Source organism: Drosophila albomicans, chromosome X, assembly GCF_009650485.2.
Source record: "Drosophila albomicans strain 15112-1751.03 chromosome X, ASM965048v2, whole genome shotgun sequence".
NCBI lineage: Eukaryota > Metazoa > Arthropoda > Insecta > Diptera > Drosophilidae > Drosophila > Drosophila albomicans.
Window position 1 is genome coordinate 15,662,987 of NC_047627.2, and position 24,094 is coordinate 15,687,080.

Here is a 24,094-nt window from a genome sequence, read left to right on the forward strand (position 1 = left end):
TAATTGTATTCATAGGTTCACATCAATTAGCAATTACGAATATTTCTTTCATTCAATAAAAACCAAATGCAAATGTATTTTTGATTTTATTTTCAATTTACATTTTCTTGCACGCATGTTCTTGCATGTTTTTTGTTTGTTTTATTGTAGTATGCGTGTGTGTGTGTAGTGTTTGGTAGCCTACGATTAAATTTAGTATTGAATGTGATCATCAAAATATATATATAAAAATTGAATGATTTTTTGTGTTTTATTTTGTTGTTTAGTTGCCAATACATTTAGCTAATAAATATTTTAAATTATAATGCAGCAAAAACTCTGTTTGCAAAGTTTCTTGCCACTCGTTCTTCGAATGTTTGTTTTCTGAACACTTTTTTTTGTTGTTGTTGTTTGTGTTTTGTTTAAAATTAGATTTGTTTAACCATTTAAAGACAAAAAAAAGTTATTTAAAAATAGTTGGTAATTTTAAAGTAAGATTATCAAAGAAATGTATGTGTTTGTGTTTGTGAGTGTAATGGAGCGGGTGGGGAGGGGAATTTTTTGTGGATTTTTGGAGCATGGGATCTTATTGTTTTTGTTGTTGTTGATGTGTGTGTGTTGTTGTTGTTGTTGTTGGTTCGTCTTCATCATTGTTACCGTTGTCAGCCAACTCGATGTCGACCAGCAGCAACTCTCTATGTATCCGATTTCCATAGCTTTATGGTCTTATCATTCTCAAGCGCAGCAGAGGCAATAATGTTTTCTGTGGGATGGCAGGCGGTGCAGAGCACTGTGTCGGTGTGTCCCTGCAGCTTTTGTACAACTTCCTTACTCTGTAGATTCCAAATGTAGACCATATTGTCCTCGCTGCCACTGACAATCCACTGTAGGAGTAAAAAGTAAACCATATTAGTATATAGATTAGTCTATTGCTTAAGGTCTGATCGTAATGTTTGTTACGGTTCGTGTCTCAGCCAAATGCTACAATAGTTACAGAGTTAGAAGAGAACTGTGACTTTTTCGTCCTTACCTTGCCGCCTGTGACCGAGAAATTGGCAAATATGCAATACTTCTCATTCTTGTGGCCCGTATAAGTCTTCAGGCACTTGCCCTTGGAGTAATCCCAGAGCTTAAGCGTATTGTCGAGCGTGGCCGCCAATATATATTTGCCATTTGGGGAGAATTTCACAAAGCTAACGGGCGGATTATCATCATCGATCAGTGTCTTCAAGCACTGTCCACTGGCCGTATCCCAGATGCGGCACAAGCCATCGTAGCTGCTGCTAACAATTAGCGAACCATCGCGATTGAAGTGCACTGCCGAAACAGGATCTGAATGGGCCGGCAAGGTTTTCAAACATTTGCCAGTGCGTACATCCCAAATGCGTACGCTTTCATCGAAGCTGCCCGAGACAATTAGATTCGATTGTGGATTGAAATTGCAGCAGAAGACGTAGTTGCTGTGTCCCTTCAGCGTTTTCAAACTTTTGCCAGTGCTTAGCTCCCACACTTTGAGGGTTTTGTCATCGCTGCCGCTGACCAAGAGACGTGAATCCGATGACCAAGCCACATCGCTGATGCCCAGTTTATGGCCCGATATGGTCTTCTCAAATTTCCCATCATAGGCGCCCCAGATCTTTATGAGTTTATCAGCAGCTAAACAAGAATAACAAACAATACAATGATACAACTATTTATGTATTTTGAGGGACTTTTGTTACTTACAGCTGCTGGCCAGCCATTCGCCATTGGGACTGAATTTGACCGCTGAGACGGCTTTAGTGTGACCAGCCAGGGTGAATTTCAGCGTATAATTTGGCTTGACGGACATCGAGCTTTTGTTCGACGACGGTGTGTTCGACGATGTCGACGAGGCCGAGCTCGGTGTCAAAGTGTTTGGACCGCTTGGTGTTGTTGGCATCGCCTGTGGCAGTTGTTGTTGCTGCTGCTGTTGTTGTTGTTGCTGCTGCTGTTGTTGCTGCTGCTGCTGTTGTTGTTGCTGATGCACCACGCCGGGATGTCCGGTGTGCACGGCTCCAATGGGCACCATGTTGATAATGATGGCGTCTCAATTGTATTTATTTATATGTATGGAACTGCAATCGAAAGAAAATCTACTTATATCAATCTCACTTGCAAATGCAATTTTCAAGATGATGAAGAAGAAGAAGAAGCAAAACAACAAGAAAGCGCAACCACGCGGTTTTGTTGGTTAAATGGGCAAGCACTTGCGTCCGTCGGGGGTAGCGAGGGATTGTCCACTCGCGTTCAAGTTTGCGCGTGTGTTTGCCTAGATGTGTACGTGTGAGTCTGCGCTGCAATTTCTTTTTTTCACCCTTCTCGCGTGCGCGTTTATTTGTATTTGTATTTGTATTTGCATGTGTGTGTGTGCGTATTTTTGTATGCGAGTGTGTTATTGTAACGCGGCGTGCTGCGGCTATAGCGTCTTCTTCTTCTTCATTTGTTATTTACTATATTGTTGTTGTTGTTGTTCTTAGCCTTTTCGGCATTATTACCGTATTTTTTTTTTTGCTTTTTTTTTCGCACACTAGCTCAACGGCGGCTTTCACGTTTTCAAACACAATTTTTGTACACAACAATTTTGTTTTGCGGTCTCGCTCGCTTGCTCAGCCAGCTGCTGCTGCTGCTGTGCGTGGTTATTTTTTTCGTAGTCGTGCTGCCGCGGCGTATTTGTGTGTATGTGTGCTCACAATTACAAAAAAAAATATATATGTGCAATTTGTTTGCGTTCTTCTCGCGATTCTGTGATTATTTCGGTTAGCACGTGTGCTTCTTCTTTCTACTGCAATGCGTGCGTGAGCAAAAACATGGCGCGTACTTGACAGTTGGTGACAGTTAGCGGCCCGCTGTTGCCTCTTTTTTGCGCAAACAGTGTTGGGTAGCGTCAGCGCCCAGATGGACAATCAGCTGTGCATGCACACTCACAAGCTGCTTGCTGCGGCACTCACCAATTCAAAATTATCGTTGCGGCAAATGCATGTGGCGACAATAATACAGTTTAAAAATGCAACAAATTGAAAGAAATTTGTTTGTTAGTTAGTTGATTTGTACGAATGATTTATGGGCAGTAAAATGCAAACAATATTTGTTATAAAAGCATATATAAGTTTTTAGTGTAAATACATATATTTGATGAAACTGCTTGGTAACTGAAATTCAAATTCCAATTTAAAAAAAAAGGTTTTTCATTGTAATAACAATGTTATTTGCATTTTCCTAGCTTGTGGTTCATTAGTCATTATTTCGTGTGGTGGTCAGAAGTTCAATTAAGCTTGCAATTTGCTGACTGCTTCAAGCATGTTGCAGCATCCAAATTGTTGCAAAGCTTGCACAATTACAAAGCACACACACGCACACACAGCCACAAATAATGCACAACAATGCAATCGACTAACAAAAAAATTTGCAAATTGAAAATGACGCTGGCATTTTTTTTCTAGCTAAATTGTTGTGTAGCAACAACGAATTTTATCGCAATCTTCTCGTCGAAAAAAAAAAATAAAATAATATTATTGTATGCTAATTCAAGGCATTAGTCACTAAATAAATGCACTACATCGTTTTTGGGCAATTGAAATATTCGTTTTGGTTCTTAAATAACGAGTTTCGTATTTCTTGTTTTACTTGGCATTAAAATTGTTGGGGCCATATTTTAGGTAATTGCAAACTAGATTTTCTCAAGTTTCAAATTGTCAGACTGCATGAGTATGTGTGTGTGTGTGTGTGTGTGTACCAAGGCTAAACAGTTTTCAATCAAGCAACAACAACTTTACTTGGTGTCATGTGCGGGGTCTTTTGTTATTGTTGCTGTTTGCTGCGTGCTTCAATTTTATGGCTGCATTTAATATACGAGTACGCTAAATAATATGAAAATGCCTCAAATATATCTTCTATGCCGTATAATGAAGCCAACTCATTGGCTTATTTTCTTGCTTTTGCCTTTTGCAGTCAATTCGCAACTCTCCAAGCGCAACCCTGTTTTTATTGTTTTTGTCTACATTTTTGAGTGTGTGTGTGTGTGTGTGTTGTGGCCTTTTGTTTTTATTACGCGTTCTGTTTTGCGCGCTATCGCTACCTTTCTTTCGACGCCAACGCCAACGTCGCAGTCGCAATCGCCGTCGACGTATTTGACTTGGTTTCGGTTTCTGGTTGCTTACTTTGAATATGCTTCGATTTGGTTGTCACTGCTCTTCTTCTTTTTTTTTTTTTTTGTTTTAATTCCAGTGGTTGTATTTTTCGCTTGCCCGTCGTCTTCTTCTTCTTCTGCTCTGACTAGCCGTAGTAGTATTTGTTGTTGTTGTTGTTTAGCTTAACTTGCGAAACACGTAAAACACAATCGAACGAACCAACAACGAACGCTGGACAATGGACGGAGGGGAGTGGTTGGTGTGTGTGTGTGAAGGTGGAGAGGAGGAGTGGGGAGGAGAAGGCGACGTCGGGCATAGCAAGTGGAGCGCGTACGAAAATTGTTTGCCAATGTCGCGATAAAAATGCCGAAAACCACAAAAACCTCAAGTACATGGAAATTAATGGACATGCGAATACCCTGCAAAATGCATTTGCATGATTTATGTGCTTCTTTTGCAGATGATACTCATTAACCTTTTTTTGTATTATACTCATCTACCTTTTTTTGTATTTTAAAAATGTAAAATTAAACCTTTTAATTATAATATTAAACACCTATATGAAGTTTAACATCTTGCTATCGAGTGTGTCAAATTCAAAGCCCCGGCTAATACTCCTACTTTACAGCAAACGCCTTTTACAGGGTATACGAATCGTGCAGAGGTGAAACAATCGGCTAGAAGTCGAATTCGGCAGCCGGGCACTCACACAAGCTCACACGTCACGTATACGTATACGTTTATGTCCACGTGCACGCACCGTAGAACACACACACACGCACACACACATACACACGCAGCGACCTCCAGCACTGGAAACAATTGCAAATGGGTTACGTAAATAGCACACAACGTCCAAAAAAGAAAACAACAAAGTGCGACAAGCGCAGCATACATACATAAGTACTTGCAAGTATAAAGCCAAGCCGTCTGCCGCAGCCCATTGAGCTCAGCGTGAGCGAGATAGCGAGATGTGCCGAAGAGCGCAGGAGGCGCAGGCTAAAGGAGCAGGCAAGAGGGAGACAACAAGACAGCTGAGCCTGAGCTTAAGTTCGCATAGCGAGTGCAATGTCTTAAGTCAAAAACTCTCAGCTGCAGCTGGGGGTAGAGAGAAGGGGACTCAAGTTTATTTTTGCGAGCAGCGAAAAGTAACAGCAACAACGACGACGACGACGGCAGCAGCAGCGGCTGCGTCTAAAGAAACTTCACACACACAAATCAGTTGCAGTCGCGAATTAGCGTCGTACAGACGCGCTTTTTTACATTGTCTCGCTCTCTTCGCATTTATTTTCTGTGTTTGTTTTTGTTCTGTTATTGTTATATTGTTTTTGTTGTTTTGAGTTTTGTGTGAAGAAAGAATGGTGCACAGCAAAAAGGATGATGATGAACATCAGCTGCTGATGGCTCAACGCCTGATCGAGTTTGAAAAGTTGATCAAAGCGCAGCCGCAGCTGCCCCACAATATTTGTATGTACCACACAAGGGCTGTGTATGTGTGTGAGGGGCGGAGGTGGGGAATGTGTGACTTGAGGCAGTGGAGCACTGGGACTTCCTCAAAAGGGTCTAATTAAAAGACACGGAAAAAGAAATATGAAAAATGAGCTGCTAACTTAATTTACATTAAGTTGAAGTTTATTTCCGAGTTGTAGATTGCGATAGTCAGATCATTTTTATAAATATTATATTAAGAGTTTAGCTAAGAAGTTATTCGTAGAGAGCTAAATCTTTATATCTCCATCTAAAGAAATTCTTGACTTACACCATTATAGTGAAGTATTCCGAGAATTGTGTAATTAAAGTTATAAATTCAGAAATTATTATATTAAGAGTTTAGCTAAGAAATTATTCGTAGAGAGCTAAATCTGTATATCTCCGAAAATTCTGGGGTATCTAAAGAAATTCTTGTCTTACACCATTATAGTGAAGTATTCCCAGAATTTTGTAATAAAAGTTCAGAAAGGTTTACTACAGGGCAGACAGATAACAAGTTGGTTGCTATTTAAAATCCCAAGTATAAAATTTACATTAGTTTCTAGATTAATTTCTTGAATCCCAAAGGTCGTCAAATGTATAATTAGAAAAAAAAAAAATAATTGAACTTCTATTAGCTAAACTCGTATTGTAAACAATCTTGACAACTCAGCAATTATATATATATTGTTATATATTATATATATATTATTTTATCGGTACTGGGAAAACAAAATGTAACTCGTAAAGAAAGTGTTTAATTATATAGAGCATCCTAATTGAGATAATTAGTAGAGTCTTAACCCGTTTTTAAGTTGACTTACACTATAAACAAAACAAAGAAAAGCCTGAAAGATCTTAAGCAATATTTAAATTAACACCTGATAGAGTTAAGTGAAATGAGTTTAAAAAAAATATGAGGAAAAAATGCATATCTATTAACAAAAATAATTGATAGACACGCTCTAAATATATCTTTTTTTGTTAAACTCCTATTTGAAATTTTAAAGTTCGCAAATTTATTTTGTTTAATGAAATGAAATGCCGAAAAGACCTTGTTGCGAATTGGACCATGATTATACATTTGTATAGACCACATTTGCATACCGCGATAAACAAAAATGTTGTACAAAATTTGCATGAACAACTCTTGCCGCAGTTTGTCTCATCTTACTAATAGCAGTGTAATGTTTTATTTTCGAAAAGTAAACAATTAGAAACTAGTATTTTTTTTTAATTGTCGTCAAATTGTTGAGTTCTAAGATCAAAGCGGTGATATCAACTACGAATTGTTGTCTAACAATTTAGTAAAGTTTTGAACTCTAGACAAAAGGTTGTGTTTGGCAAATTACTAAAAACAGAATGGAACTTTGTCAGAGACACGAGCGGAGATTTTGTAATTTATTTAACTACTTGGTTTCGTGGCTTATTATCATAATAATAGAGACATAAAGGAAAATAATTTGATTAGCTGGGATTTGTTGACGCAACTGTGGTTAGAGACAAAGTACAAGTTGTTGGCAAGTGAGTTGAGTGTGAATGTGAATGTGAATGTGACTCGACAGTTGAAATATTCGCACACAGGGAGAAAAATGACTAGCAATAAATGAAAATGTATGCGAGTGGACAATAAGGATGAAATTCTTAAATCAAGAATAAAATAATACTTTATTTTTAAAAAGACAATAACTAAACTTATATTAATAGTAAATACAAATCAAATACATTTAGCTATCTACAGATGTGAACTTTGAAATAGCAGTGCTATTTTATAAACACAACTTCGAGACAAAATTTAGTTATAACAGATTATTTTTTAATAAAATAATAAATAAAATAAAATAAACAAAAATTAATAAATAAATAAAATAAAATTCAAAGTCTAAATATAAATGATAAATAAACATGAAGTAAACATAAATTTAAAATGGAAATCGCATTTCTTGAAGAAACGGGGACAAAATATTTTGCTAACAATAAGAATTGAAAATAAGTTATTAGAAATAATAATTAGAAAGAAATTCAAATTGGATCAATTTTTACTTTTTATTATAATAGAAATTGAAAAATATATATTGAAGATAAGATTTTTTTTATTATAATAGAAATTGACAAATATATATTGGAGATACGATTTCTTTTAATAGAAATTGAAAAATTAAACTTGAAAATAAAATTTATTTTTTCTTATAATAAAAATTAAAAAATATATTATTGAAGATACGATTTTTTTTAATAGAAATTGAAAAACTGAAAACAAGATTTATTTTTTCTCATAATAGAAATTGAAAAATATATATTGAAAATAAGATTTCTTTTAATAGAAATTGAAAAATTAAACTTGAAAATAAGATTTATTTTTTCTTATATTAGAAATTAAAAAAATATATATTGTAGATTATTAAATTTTTGTTTTAATATTATACAATTTTAAAGAATTTATTTTAATATCCACTCCTCAGTTTTTATTAAAAATTTATCGAATTTTCCAGTTTTGCGCAAAAACAATGTGATTTCACTTCTTTGACTTTCTTCTTTGACTTTTTTCACAACTTTTCTTTGCAGTTGAATAATTTCAATTTCATATTATGTGAAATCAAACTAAAAATCAATATTTCGTATGATTTTTGAATTAAGAATTTCGTTCTTGAGATTTGCATCCTTTGAATCGCATCCTTTTCTTTGACATACATCTTTTCTCTCTGTGTACGAGTTGGATAAAAGTACTACATAGTCGTCATAATAGAGCTCTAAGCATGGTCAGGTTGTTGCACAAGTTGCACAACAACTGCAACTGCAACTGGCTTAAAGTTTTGCCCACATTAACCACAATACTAAAATTACTCCTTTCTGCTGTTTTTCCTCCTCCTGCTGCTGCTGCTGCATTTGCTGCCGATGTTGTTGCAACAACTTCTTCTACTGTGGCATTAGCGTCCACATTGTTGCGTCGTTTTGTGCACACGACGCGCGGCGATTTGGCTGCCGCACAGCGTCTGTTGGAGCTGAACTATGCGCAGCGCAACAAGCATGCCCACATCTTCATTGATCGCGATCCCATGGATGCCAGTTCGCAGCAGTTGTTGCAAGTCGCGTAAGTGGCATTGGGCACAAAGTTGCACGCCCATTTTACAGTTCACTTCAGTTCAGTTCGATTCGATTCGGTTTAGTTTGTCGTCTCCAACCGGTTTTCGACATAGCATATATAATTAAATCGCTTGTCTTTGGCTTTTGCATTTGCAGTGATCTGGTGCCGCTGCCCGGCCTGACGCCGGAGAACAACAAGCTGCTATTTTATCGTCTCATCGACTACGATGCCGACAAGGTAAGACTAACAAAAAAAAAAACAAGTAAGAAAGCTACAGTCGAGTGTACTCGACTGTGAGATACCCGCTACCCATTTTGAATAAAAGCAATATATTTTGCGGTATTATTCTCAAAATATACCAAATTTACTACAGAAATACTAAAAAATATACCAAATGGTATATGTAGACGGCTCAATATACCAGATTGTCGGCCAAAGCAACTAAGAGCCCTAGTAAAAAGGCGGAAGTGGGCGTGGCAAAAATTTTAAACAAACTTGATCTGCGTGCAAACATAACAAATGCTGTCGAAAAAAAATTATAGCTCTATCTCTTATAGTCTCTAAGATCCAGCGTTTCATACGGACAGACGGACAGACAGACAGACGGACAGACGGACATGGCTATATCGTCTCGGCTGTTGACACTGATCAAGAATATATATACTTTATAGGGTCGGAGATGCCTCCTTCTACCTGTTACATACATTTCCTGCCGGCACAAAGTTATAATACCCTTCCACCCTATGGGTAGCGGGTATAAAAAACAATGAAATAAAACAAAGCTTCAACTCAATGTGCAGTAATTTTTCGCATTTTTGTTTTATCGTTTGCTAACGACAACAATTTGCCAAACAGACAAAACTACAATTTAAGTGCAATTCAACTGCACAAATTGGCAGCACCGCATTAACAAATTGGCAGCACCAAAAATGTTGTATGACTTGTTAATCATATTATTATGTGATCTAAGTGTATGTTAGCTTTCAACTACAAATTATAAACAAATTTGAATGCAATTTCATTGCACAAGTTGGCAGCACCGCACTAGATAATTGGCAGCACTAAAACGCTGTTCAATTTAGCTATTCGTTACGTTTATTACGTGTAAACTTTGAACAACAAATTAACATACATAAGTAAACCAACTAAATTTTAGCAGCAATTAAACTCATATTACATAAAATTCGGCTTGAAATGTAATATAATTTTTCTAAAAGTTATAGTTAAGGAACGAAATGCAAATGCTAACCTTAAACTTTAAATAAACATAAAATACAACTAAATTCTGTCAACAATTGAATTCCCATTAAATAAAATTGGGATACAAATTGACAGCACCTCATTAACAAGTTAGCAGCACCAAAAATGTGGTGCGATTCTTAATCATGTTATAATGTGATCTAAGTGTATGCCAACTTTAAACTACAAATTGCAAAACAGATTTAAATTCAATTTTACGCAATGCGCAAGTTGGCAATACTGTATTTGTGATTTGGTATTCGTAAATTCTAATTCAAAAACAAAATGTGCTGTATATAATCTTTAGAATAAATTCGCTAAGTTACCTTTAACATATAATAAGTAAAAAATGCAAGGCTTCCCTCAAAATCTATCAACAAAGTGTATTGATTAAATTCACATTAAAAATTGACACCTAAAAAGTTAACATCAAGATGCAAATAAAATTGGTTACTTCCTATTGCAAATAAATCATTTGAAATCTAGCTGCACATTAAACGTGTTTTTCGGAGGATGAGAAAAGTAGCAGTAAAATTGTCGATTTATTGTTTTGCAGTTCAACTTTACGGCCAGCATTAAGGTGTTCTTCATGGTGGCCGACTGTCGCTTTGCCACAGAGACTGAGGGACGTCTGTCGGACGGTGAGATACCGATTTTCGATATGGCCGGCTACACTTTGCGGCATCTGACGAAGACGGCGTTAAGTGCGCTGCGTGTGTACATGAAATTTGTGCAGGAGGCGCATCCGGTGCGCTTGAAGGAGATTCATGTGATCAATTGTCCGTCGTATCTGGACAAAGTGTTGACTGTAGTGAAGCCGTTCATCAAGAGCGAGGTCTTCAAGCTGATACACTTCCATTTGCCCAATGCGGATACGCCGTACGACCATTTTCCACGGGCCATGATGCCCGAGGAATACGGTGGCAATGCGGGTAAAATGTCGGATCTGAAGCAACACTGGATGCAGTTGCTGCAACAGCATCGGTAAGTGAATCAAACTTGTGGCAAGTAAAGTGACTTTACTCCCTCTCTCTCTCTCTACAGAGAATATCTGATGGATGCCGGCAATTGGCGACTCAACAAGTGCAATGACAAAAAGAAGCCGACGCAGAGCCTCAAGACGCTGGAGATTGATTAGTTTACACGCTTTAACTTTAACCCCTCCCCCCTTTTAGCCTTAGTTTATACTTTGTACTTATATTTTTCCTGTATATATACATTTATATATATATATATATATCTGCCCTGCTGCTACTGCTGGGCAATTCCCCCAGTCGGGCTTGGTTAATGTAAATATTGGTTTTTCATTTCGAATGCGAATGCAAATTGAATTGCAAACACGACTCGCCAACTGTAATTTGCAGTTTGCAAACTGTTGCTCTCCAGTGCCGCTCAAACTGTGCTAACAATAACAATTGCTACAGCTGCACTTTATTCCTTGATACCATATTTAGATGGGTTGATTCAAAACTAAATTGGAATGTGTTTCTTGAATTTAAACATGGATTTTTTGTTTATCTAATTTTAGTTTAGTAAATACTGAAATTGCGCAAAGTGTTAAATGGGGTTTTTATTTTGAAATTAAAAAAAAACTGCGAAACGCTGGAAATGTTCTTAAACTTTTTTTATATATCAAATATTCTAACTAAATAGGACTTATGGATTTTAAGTTAAAAGCTAAAAAATTGCTTATTTTAGAGTAATTTTTTAAATACTGAAATTTAGTGAAAGGAATGTTACTTGACAATAAATAAATTTAAAACATATAAGATTTTTATTTTTTAATGAAAATTTAAATGCGAAATGCTTGAAATGTTCTTAAACTTTTTTAAATATGGATTTTTTTCAAAAATATAGAAATTCATTTTGAAATGAATATATTTATAAATTTATATTCTCTACACACTATATATAATATTTGTGATGCCTCGCTTAATGGTCTTCTTTGGTATATGTATATATTTCTCAATTTTCCCCAAATACAATATGAATTGGAAGTGGAGTTATGTGCTAATTATACAAATGGGAATGTCTGCAATGAAATTGATGATTTATCGTCTGACAGCAGCAATCTTAACTTGCTGTCAACTTTTTGTGCAGTGCATCGCTGTCGCATTGCTAACTGACACACATTTAACGTTTCAGGTATATGTATCCGACTGTGTATGTGTGTGTGTGAGTGTGTTTGTGTGTATAAGTGGAGCAGCAGCAGAGCACTTGAAAGCATAATGCGCATATCGACATGTCGCTGCGTCCATTTGTCCGTTTCGTTCAGCACTCTTCTTCAAAGGGCGTCAATAGCAAAGCAGAGCAAGAAAGAGCGATGGTGTGTGTGTGTCTGGGTGTGTGTGCGACATATGTATTAAAGTGCAGCTCTTTAAAAAGCAGTCGTCTCTCATATCTATCCATCAGCTCCAATAAACGATACTTTTCTGCTTGCCTATGCGTGTTATTCGTATGCATTGTATGTACTTATATATCCATCTCGCTCCTTCGCTCGCCTCCCTCGCTATGTATGCAAACAAGGGACGTGCAGTGTGTGTGTGCGTGTGTCGCTTAACACCGTTTAACACTGCAGCCAGCCAAGCAGTTATCCATCAGTGGTGCGTGCCATTCTCAGTCAAATCCGAAACAACAATAGACAAGCCCCTCTGCCAAATATACCCCTCCCCCTCCCACTCGCACGCCTTGCTTTTGCTTAATGTTGTGCTGAGGAGAAGGAGAAGGAGGAGGAGGAGGAGAAAGAGGCTTATTCTTTTATCCTATGCGAGACGTGCACTGCATGCAATTGCATGGTAATCGAATTATGTGGCAACTCTGCTTGGTTTTTTGGTGGCTAGCACACACACACACACACACATACATACAATTGCATTCACTCATGCACACACACACACACACACACATACTTAGACTCACACATGCGTCGCATTCAAAATGGGGCAGTCGAGCGTCCAGCCAAAGCATTGGACTGGACTGGACTGGATTGGATTGGAGTGTGGAATGGACTACGGACTATGTGGACAGCGGGATTTGCGTGTGCTGCTGGCCTCGAAAGCTGCGCTAGATAATGCTTCATTTATACCCTGCACTGCAGTGCAGTCAGCGGGCATATTGTTTCCAAGTTATGTATACAATTTACAAAATTTCAATAGGGAGTATAATTTTTACTTTTCATATGATCAAGAAAGAAGCATAAAAAAAATAAATATCATTAAATATACTTTCTATAATAACAAAACAAAAACTTTACAGGGTATGCTAAGGGAAACAACGACTGTCTATGATGGCAATAAGAAGAGCTTTATGATCGAAGGAGACAGTCTGACCTCTATTGTTATTGCTGCTGCTTAGACACACCTGCACACACACACACACACACACACACACAGACACACATAGACACGAACACACCTGTGTGCATTGTGAGTGCAGTGCTGTGATTACAGGGCATGAACAATTGTGTTGCCTAGGCAATGGCAATGCTGATAAGCTTATGCGTGAAACAGCAAAATATGCTGCTGCACAGATTCAATTAGACTGCCAAACGAATTATAGCGCAAAGTTTATGAAAGATGAAAATACCAAAGGGATTCCACTTAACCTCACTTTGTGGGCAAATATTTTGACAGGCGAAGTGCATAACACAATTAAGGCGTAGCAAAGGCGTGGTGTGCATGTAACATAATTTGGGCAGTGCATTGGGTCAGCAACAAACACCCTGTGCAGTGTACACACCCTGTGCACACCCAAATTGATCAATTTTTGCATTTACCACAAGAATTGGGATGGAGCGACGTCATTAAAAATAGTTTGCAGCTGCTGACTTCGTCTTTCAGTTTCAGTTTAGAAGCAACGGCAACGGCAAAAACAACGGCGGAAGACGAACACAATCGAGAGTCGAAAGGAAACGAGCAAAATGTGCAGTCAACAACAACAACAACAATAGCTGTTCGCCGTTTGCGTGTGTATCTGTTGTTGTGCTCACACAGACACGAAGCATACACACACACACAGTGAAACACTTACACAATAGTTTTGGCGCAGCTTTCGACGCCGGCAGCGCTGTTCAGACTGCTGCGCGTCGTGCGTTGCTTGAGTGATAAGTTCAGTTGGCGTTTGGCAGGCGCCGAGAACGGTTAACGGTAAATACGAATTGCGATTTCCGAAACGTAAACGCAAACCGAGACGAGTCAAGTCGAAAACGAAACGAAACCGAAACGAGACGAACTCACATTGCGATCTAGTTGCTGTTTTCTACTGCATCCTCATTCTACTCTTTGTTGTTCTTGTTGTTGCTGTTGATTTTCGTTCGTTTCTGCTGCGCGCCAATTCAAACAATTTGTTTGTGTTGCTGTCATTTTATTTCGTTTCTTTTTTTTCGGGTGTTTGTTGGTGTGTGTTTTTTTTTTCGACAAGTGCCATTGCCCGAAGAAGTATGCAACAACACAGTCAGCTATGCTGGTATGTATATGAGAGAGTGTGTGTGTGTGTGTGTGTGTGTGTGTAATAAATGGCTGCTGATTTATGATGAATATTTTGTTTGTTCGTTTGCTGTTGTTTATTGGCATAGTTTGTAGCATGTGTATGTTATTATGTAAGTAAACTAGCTGCAAGCACTGTTACTAGGCACCCTTTCAGTTCTGTGACATCAATAATGCGAGTGTGTGTGTGTTTATTTTTTTTAATATATCAACTAATTGCCATCAGCAACATTATCAAATGTGCCCCCAAAAAGTATGCTACAAATGTAGTTAGAAGCTTTTTAATTATTCAAAATAGAAATACAACTGTTGCATTTCATTTCAATATCGAGAACTAAGCTTAAAATAATCAAGTATTCTTTTCAAACTATGGAAATTATAATATTTTTAGATTTACCTCACTTTTTCACTATTCAAATTTATGAACATTTTTGTCAAAGTTTAAGAAGTTACCAATCTTCAATATAAAATTAAAAAGATTATCATAAGTTACAAGTTGTAGCTTTCTATCACTTTCATTCCAAATGATGCGTGTTTATTATATTTATTGGTTATTAAATAGTCTATTTATAATTTATGGCCGCTATTTAAATAATAAAATAAAATTTGTAATTAATTGGCTTTCCATTTAGCACACTTCCGTTGAACATTTTAACGTAATTATACATTTGTAATTGTCTGCAATATTCATGATGATGAAACACTACTAAATGGATACTCGTTGACCAAGTTTTGAAAACCCCTAAGTACTTGTCTAATGACTCAGTTACTTTGAGCCACACAACTGACAATTTAAGCAAAACTGTTCCATTTATATTGTTAACCGCTTTTCAATGTCTTCGCCACACAGCGCAGATAAAAACTTTCTTATGCTGAGAACAATAAAAAGAAAATAGACGAAAGAAAGTTTACGAGACATGCAATGACATCAGAGCAGAGCGGAGAGTTTGTCTCTTGTTTAGCTTGTGCAAATTTTAGAGCTTATTTTTGCCATTATTGTTGTCATTGTCAACAGTTTTCCTATCTATGTACATATATGAGATGACTGAGGAGCTTCGCCTTCCACTTCTTCTTTTACTACTATTAGTAAATGAGGCTCAAACGAGCAAATGCACTGAATAACCCTAATGTGCGACTACAAGTGTGAGTAAGTGCGACTCTCTCTCTCTCTCTCTCTCTCTCTATCTCTCTCGCTCTCACTTCTGCCATTACTTAACACCTACAAGCTGGCATTCGTCTACACGCTATTGCACTATTACAGCCATAACTGTCGGCTTCAACTACCCCCAAAAGACATGGACATGATAGGGGAGGGAAGGGGAACCCGGCGGGGTCAACCTCAATGCGGTGGAGGAAAGAGTATTAGTCATGGGGCTAGCTTCGTTCGTACTGTTTGCCTTTTTTGTTATTGCATGCTAATTTCTTACTACACTCCTCGCTCACTCTATCCCACTCTCTCTCTCTCGCTCTGTCACTCTAAAATGTGACCGCCTGAAAGTATGCAGTAAAAAATGTAATCGCATTTAACGTAACTATCAGCCAAGCAAGAGAATGAATGGCAAGCCAAAGACGAAGACGAAGAGAGTGCGAACGACAGAGAGAATGAGAGAAAGAGAGAGAGAGAATGAACAAAATGCCCAGTCAGTTACAGTTAGCATCATCGTTTTGTGTCTTTTACTTTTGCCTTTGCCGTTGCTTTTGCTTTTGCTGCTGGCAGACAAAGAGCAACAGCAACGTCTGAGCACCTGCCCGCAAGTTTGGCCTAAATTGCCAGCCAGACCCGACAACTCAACACAACAACACAGCTACAATGTACAAAACATAATGAAAAAGAGACTCCCACACACACTCACACACACACACACACACATACACACAGTCGCAGACTGATTTACGGGGCTGCAACCAGTGCCGCTTATCAAAAACTGGCGATCAAAGGCAACGGGGCAAAGAAAAGCAACGACAACCATTTTAAATACCCTTTCAAAAGTTGTGTGTTCAGCGGGCATGATAAATATCCCTTACATTACTTTTGTCCATATTCTTTAGGTGAAAAACAATTCGCTTTTAGTCCAAGTCTATTTAAATTGTATAGTATTTAATTATTTAGTGAGCAAAAACTAAAATCATAAGTTGATGAATTGGAAATTGAGTTTGAAAAATATATTCAAGCCATATTTTGTTAAATTTATAAAATTTTTTGATTCGAAATTTTAATTAAAAGCATCGAAGTGCATGACTTTTTATACGCGTACCCCGCAGTCGAGCACACTCACTTAAAGCTTTGCTACTTATTTTTCTTCTCCTGCTATTGCTGCTGCTTTACACAGTTTCATTCTGCTTTCTGTCTGCCTTTTTGCTCCGACTCCCCTCTGCCCCACTTGGCTTCGTGTCGCTTCCCCTCGCTGACTTTTTGCATAGTGTGCCACACACAATGCCCTGAATTTGACAAAGCGAACAGAAAGAGAGCCACAGAGAGAGACAGAGAGGGGGAGAATGTTGCTCTTGATACTTATATCAATTGGAAATGAAAGGATCTGATATCGAAATGTTACCATTTAGCTTAGGTGTCACTACTCCACATACATTGTACTTTACATAAACGACATTTATAGCGGCATTTAGCTTGTAATTGATCAATTATTGGGCTTAAATGCTAATCAAACTTGGTTAGTGGAGCAAATGAAAGTGATATCGAATCAGAAATATAAATAGATTTTGTGACTTACTGGTTCAATGCAATTCTGAAAATATAAGAGAAGGAACAAGGAATTAGTATTACAAATTTTCTATATATATTTTATATTATAAACACGTAAGACAGAAACAGTCGAGTGTGCTCGACTGTGAGATACTCGCTACCCAATTTGAACAAGAGAAAAACAGTGTAGTTCTATACAGTTCTTAACGTATACAATAAATATACTAAAATATACCGATAGTTATATACAATATATTATAATATATTATAAGTCAAGTGTGCTCGACTGTGAGATACTCGCTAACCATTTTGAATAAAAAAAAGTTCAGCATTGTTCTTTAAATATACCAAATACTATACCGCAAATACACAAAAATATACCGAAGCAAAACAGTGCAGTATTATTCTTAAAATATATTAAAACAAATATACTAAAATATACCGAACGCTATATTTGGTATATATTATATAGCGTTTTATTTTCGCTGCGAATTAAGCTTCTTCGGTTTGTTATCGATTTTTGATGTCAAATGATATCGATCGACGTTCAGTCAGTCAGTCAGTCGGTTCAATGCCAAAACAAAAGCGTGGTGCAAAAGTTAGAGCTGAAAAATTCAGAATGTACTTAGCTGAAAATTCATTAGCCAATTTAGGTAAAGTGCATTTATGCATATGAGAATGTGATGGCCGTTTCCGCTTTGGCCATTTAACTTATTCATTTGCCAGAAAGAAGAAACAAGGTCGTCCAACAACGGACTAACTGACTGACTAACTGACTGACTGACTTTGCCTTCGCCTTGGACTTTCGCTGGTTCCGCCTACTGACCGTCGACCGTTGTCCGTATTTCGGTGTTTTTTGTGTTTTAAGGTTGTAGGTTGTACCTTTAGGCTAAACCTTCGCCGAACCTTCCCTCCTATACTCTCCGACTCTGCCTGAAGCAGCTATTAATATTCACCCATTTGTTTCTTTTCGTTTGCTGCTGTTGTTGTTTTGCTTTTAGTGGGAGGCTAACCGTTAAAAGGCCGCATGTTTTGTGGGTGCCATTTTGGCGGCGGCGACGGCGACGGGTAGTTGCTCATGGAGCAACGTGGGGGGAGGGGAAAGTCCTGGCCCAGCGCAATTTATGAGGTCAATGAAATTGTTGCTGACTGCTGACTGCCGCCTGCTGCCACGCGACTTGCGACTTGCGATGAGCGAGCGAGTGAGCAGCGTGCTTAGCGCGTTTACTGAGTCGCCTTTCACATTGGCCCACAAAAATAGTAGAGGGAACAAAATGAAACTCAAAGCAATTGGGCACAACGGCGACGTCGCACCATAAACCGCGCTGCGTACTGTGCCCCCTTTTTCTCCTCCCCGTCCTCCCCGCAATCTGTTTGCCACGCTGCGCGTTTTGCCAATGTCATTGGGGCCAATGTTGCTAAAGGTCCTTTTTTTTATTTTTGGGATAGTTTTTTGGCGCACTACAAAGTTATGTTCGTTAATGTGGGAGGCAGTCGTCGAATACAGTTGGTAGTGTAGGGAAGGTTGTTGGGGTATGGGGAGGTTGCTTGGTTGCGAAGCGTTTTTAGTTTGAGTGAGCAAGACAGTGAGGTATTAATTTTAAAATATACCAAATCAATATACCGCAAAAATACTAAAAATATACCAACGGATGTTGTTGGTGTATACATTTTACATTATACCAAATCGATATTCCACAAAAATACTAAAAATATACCAACGGATAGATTTAGTGTATTGATATACATAGTATTACATTCAAAATATACCATAGTGTAAGGTAGTGTTGGGTAATATGGTAATGGAGTGCATAGGAGGTAAGCATGTACCTAAAAGTGTAGGGTATGAAAATTATGTATTGTTGACTAGATAGTGGGTTAAAGTTGGCAAGCATAGTGCTGATTAGTCGAGGGTTAAGTGGAATAGTGTTGAATAGCATAGCATTAAAGAAAAGTTTTACTGTAAGGTCTGGGAGGTTGTCGGGTTTGGGGGTGAGGCAGCGTGTGTAGGTTGAGGGAGAACACAGTACCATTGCACTATGTTGAATTTGACCCGTTTTTGTGGCCAAAATTAAAATTTTTGAAATTAACAAGATTTTTGAATGCAGGTTTCTTGTATAATGAAGGTTATTACTATAGAAAGGTATTTTAAAAAAGTGGGCGTGTCAACGCCCACAGAAATCGAAAAAAAGCGAATATCTAAAGCAATTTTTAAGTTAGCGACCCCAATTTTGGAACTCAGGATGAATGTCCAATTTCAAATGCGTCCTGCAAATTTGGTCCAGATCGGATAAAAAATATGGAAGTTATTCAAGAAAAAAAAATCGCAAAGGCTTGACCAAGGGCTTGTTTATCATTTTGCGAAAAGTGACGCTTTTTTCAGGGTTTAACGCAAGTAATCTTAATAGGATAGCAAGATCAACAAGTTATGAAAGTGTATTTGGCATTTTGTTTCTCGCAAAAGCTTCTTGCTTACGCCACACTTCTAGCAGTTCTGCAATTCTGATCAAAATGTTGCTCCCTAATAATTCAAATTACGCAAAAAACCGCAAAAAACGCATAATGAGCTTACATATTATGAATTCAGAATTGACAGATCTACAACATGTATATGGACACTCACTGAACAAATTTGAACATTTTAGTTATAACCTTTTGGAAAGTTCAACTTTCTTTCGAAAAGTGACAAGGGGAGAACACTTGCTAAATATACAAATTGTTAGAAAAATACGAACAAAACACGCAACATATTAGTATCAACACATAGTAATAACTTGAAGAAGTAATATTCCTTTTGAATTTTATTATTTAATGATTTTTTGTGGAAGATATGCCAATTTGAAGTTGCACCGCAAATTTAACATTTAACACTGCACGTGGTGTCCGCTTACAACAGCTAACTTTAACAGCTGTTATTTTAACATTAAACTGTTAAGTTAACATTTTAGGTATACAATATCGCGATTTGATCATTTCTTAACATGGTAACATTAAAAAAACGGAATTTTGAATACTTGCGAAAAATGAGTTTTGGCCACGAAAACGGGTCAAATTCAACATAGTGCATTGTAATACGTAGAGTAGCACGCTATAGAATAGTATTGGGTCCCCAAAAAACTGTAGACTAACTGTATGATAGTGTAGTGCCTAGGAGGTTGGCATGTAACTTAAAGTGTAAAGTATGAAAATATTGTATTATTGTGTAGAATAGTAGTATAATATAATGTTGAATAGTTACGGTTAAGGAGTAGAGTGTAATAGATTAGAAGAGCTGAGTAGAATAGTATTGAGTAAGTAAGTAAACTAAACTACTAAACTTACTGCATGATAATGTAGTACCTAGGAGGTCGGCATATAACCAAAACAGTAGGTTTTAAAATTGTCGTTTTATTGAGCAGAAAAGTAATGTAATATGGTGTTGTACAGTTAGGGGTTAAAGAGCATAGTGTTGAGTAGCATAACATTGAGTAGACTGTTGGGTAGGGTCTGGGAGGCTGTTGGGTTCTGTTAGGCAAGTTGCCTGTTTCTTGAGCTGCCAACAGTTTTTCTTTCTTGCTGCGATGATTGAACAGCCAGCCGGCCCCTTGTCAAAACTTGTTATCGATTTTCAATGCGGCAGCGAGATTGAGGCGGGGGAGGCAGGAGGCTGAGTGTATCCGCATTATTTAAACGCTGCTAAGAGGTTTAGAGCGAACTGTCACCGCTTAAAGAAACTTATCGTTAGTTGAGCTGGAGTCGACGATGCGGCGTCGCCGCACGCAGCATGCGGCAAGTGGCACAACGCGTTGCGGTTAAAAGTTTTTGCCTACTTACAGGGATATTCTCTGAGTATTCATCTAGATTTGTGTGGCGCATCGGGAAGGAAAGGGAAGCGGAGGAGAGGAGGAGTGGAAAGAGAAAGATAGGAGGTTGGGGCTTATCTTGAAAGCTGCTTAAAAGTGCGAGGATTTGCGCATGTGAGTACACTCATGAATGTATTCACGGGCACACGCACTTAAGTGTGCGCCAAACAATTAGTCGACAAGTGTATAAGTGTATTTGCGATGTCGGCACATTAACTTGATTATGCTAAAGGCAAGCACTCGCATGCACTCAATTCACACTATCAATTTCGAGTGCATATATATGTTATTCATGAGTGTATTCACATTATTCATGTGCTTTAAATCGAACAACTTGCTGTTAATGCAGTTCTTATTCACTTATGTGCATACATATGTTATTCATGAGTGTATTCACATTATTCATGTGCTTTAAATCGAACAACTTGCTGTTAATGCTATTGTTATTCACTCATGCATTCATCGTATGCATAGCCACAATTGCAGTTGCAGCTGGTTCATTGTTATGCGTTTTACTATTATGGTAGCATTAACACAGTCTGTATTCATTAGTTTATTCATGAGTGTATTCATGAGTGTATTCATTGCCAATTTTAGTTTTCACTGCACGTTCTGTAAACTGCCTTAACTCGCTATAAATTTAGCAGCGCGCGCAAAACACAAACAAAAACACTCACTCAACCAGGTATAGACTTAATCTGTATGTGTGTGTGGGAGTGTCTGTGAGTGTGTGAGTGTTTGAGTTTATGAGGCAGCGAGGAGCAAGCGTAGCTGACAAGTTTATCAGTAAACTACATCAACATTGGCGTGCTAGGTGAAAGCTATGTGTATGTTGTGGCTAAGCGAGTGAGTAAGTGAGTGAGTGAATGGGTGAATGAATGAGTGAATGAATGAGAGAATGACTGACTGACCGAAGGAATGAGTGTGTGTGTGTGTGTGTGTGTGTGATGGAAGTGAGCCAAACGGCAAAGGCGCCTCAACGAAATTGCCAAACCAATGCCAAACACCTCTATAAATACACTTACATACATTCACACACACACACTCATATACGACGAAGTTATTTGTTTGCCATTGTCATATAAGTAGCTGTATGTGTGTATGTATATAAATCAAGGTTAGAGCGCGCTCTGCGATTATTTAGTTAGCTCGTCGATTTAATATGGGAAATCAAAGCGAGCTAACCAAATGTCAATCAGCGGAGAAACACGCAGCTAAAAGGTGATGGAAGAAGAGCTCAGTCCAAAAGTTTAACTAAATATACATAAATCCACAAAAATAAAATGGAAACAATTTTAGGTAGATTGTAAAGATTTGGATAAAAACTAAATTAACGAAATGCGCACTTTAAACATCATGTCAATAACGTTGTTCTATCAAATAATAAACATGTCAATAATATTGTAATGAAATACAAACACTATAGGTAATTAAATTCAGAAAGAAATCAACAGTCGAGTGTGAGCGACTGTGATATACGCGATACCCATTGTGAATAAAAGCAAAACAGTGCGGTATTTATTTAAAAGAATACCAAATTAATATACCACAAAAGAAGCTTAAATATACCATATGCTATATTGATATAATACTACATATAAATTATACCATAAAGTCAAAAATATACTATATTTTTTTAACATACAAAAGTATTTTCTCAATAACTTCTACAATTTTTATCTGATCGCAACCAAAATTTGAGCAATCTTAAATATTATAGTATGTACCAAATAGCGTACAGAAAGCTATAAAGTTATAATACCCTTCTACCTTATGGATAGCAGGTGTAAGAATTGTAATCAAAAATGCCCTTTTGAAAATTTAAATTAAAAATTTAAATCAGTCAACCATAATAAAATGAAATATAATGTCTGGAGATTTTTTTATTGTAATAAAATTTTCCTTTCAAATCTTTACATCTATATTTTGTATGACAAATTTCATGCTCACTCGTATAATAAAATATTTTTTTTAATTGTTAAAAAAAAAAAACAAAAAAAAATACTACAGCTAAATTAATGAATAATTTATTTCATTTATTTCTCTATGTAAAATTTGTGCATTGAAGTTATTATTATTTTCGGTGCATATTCTCCATGCAATACTCATGAATGCACAAGTCACACATACACACACACATACACACTCTGTTCACCATATTCAATATGTTTCCATTCACAATTCACAATTATCCGTTGCTGCCCCAAAAAGTAGGCAATCAATTTGATACAACTCAACTACCACAGACAGGCACAGTCCGTAAGGCAGTGTGTGTGTGTGTGCGTGAGAGTAAATGTAAGTACAAGTTTAAAAAAAAAATATAAATAAATCCCCTCAGGCAAAAGCTTTTACTCATATTGAAGTTCTTGCTGCAACAACAATCAAAACAAATGGCAAAAAGCATGAAAAAGTAAAAAAAAAAAGAAAAAAAAATCGTAAAAAAGTTTTATTTTCGCAGCGTTATTGCAGTCAACTGCAATAATCAGATGTGCTCAGTGCCTCACAGTATGTGTTTGTGTGTGTGTGTGTCTATGTGTGTGTGTTTATTAACCGTTGCTTGCCTTGCGAAGCATACATTTCGTTTACGAATATGTCAACCGAATTCGAATCCAATTTCCAGCTGCACTTCTTAGTTCGGGCATAGTTCTAATACCCTGTAATCACACAATGACTGCTAAAGGGTATGCTGGTCTAAGACAGTAACTTGCAATATTACATCGAAATTATACTTGGATCACAATTATAAAAAAATTGCATCATAATCCAAGTGACTTGCATATATTAAAATGTTGATTTTTGGCAAATTACATTATAAATATGTTTGTTAAATATTCTCAAAGTTTCATGACAGTCCATTAAAAACCACTAAAGTAAATCGCATAATTTTCAAATTTACTAACATTGCCAACCATATTAGCTAAATATTCTCAAAATTTACAACAATCCATTGAAAGTCACAAAAGTAAGCAAAGTAAAGAGTTGTGTCAAATTCATAAAATCACAATATAATAAAATTTCGTGACATTTTATAATCGATCTCTGGAATATAACTATATTAATATATCAGCTAAATATTCTGATTGTTTCATCACAATTCATTGAAAGGCACATAAGATATGCCACGCTTCATCAATGGATATCTTGCT

General features: G+C 37.1%; 3 protein-coding genes across 10 annotated transcripts in view; 2 read left to right on the plus strand and 1 right to left on the minus strand.

Moving 5' to 3' along the window:
• Positions 1-73: 73 nt before the first annotated feature.
• LOC117564800 (protein will die slowly) lies at positions 74-17,149 on the minus strand. Of its 3 annotated transcripts, none has more exons than XM_034243731.2 (4): positions 17,135-17,149; positions 1,705-2,075; positions 1,010-1,635; positions 74-863 (listed from the first exon to the last, which is right to left on the minus strand). In XM_034243731.2, exons 2-4 carry the CDS (start codon positions 2,027-2,029, stop codon positions 675-677), a joined length of 1,140 nt encoding a protein of 379 aa, XP_034099622.1. In that variant the 5' UTR covers positions 2,030-2,075; positions 17,135-17,149; the 3' UTR covers positions 74-674. The 3 variants fall into 3 exon arrangements, with proteins under 3 accessions (XP_034099622.1, XP_034099614.1, XP_051862033.1); XM_034243723.2 differs by lacking the exon at positions 17,135-17,149 and adding an exon at positions 2,496-2,856; XM_052006073.1 differs by lacking the exon at positions 17,135-17,149 and having other exon boundaries at positions 1,705-2,093.
• Positions 5,344-11,215, plus strand: LOC117564826 (alpha-tocopherol transfer protein). Its single transcript, XM_034243753.2, has 5 exons — positions 5,344-5,594; positions 8,529-8,688; positions 8,838-8,919; positions 10,478-10,905; positions 10,966-11,215. Exons 1-5 carry the CDS (start codon positions 5,486-5,488, stop codon positions 11,057-11,059), a joined length of 873 nt encoding a protein of 290 aa, XP_034099644.1. The 5' UTR covers positions 5,344-5,485; the 3' UTR covers positions 11,060-11,215.
• Positions 14,316-24,094, plus strand: part of LOC117564721 (mucin-5AC) — a 33,028-nt gene continuing 23,249 nt past the window's right edge. For 5 of the 6 annotated variants that reach the window (XM_052005978.1, XM_052005985.1, XM_052005987.1 and 2 more), the window contains exon 1: positions 14,316-14,385. The gene's annotated coding sequence lies outside the window, so the exon portion shown is untranslated. The remainder of the gene's footprint in view (positions 14,386-24,094) is intronic. The other variant, XM_052005996.1, reaches the window with a different exon arrangement.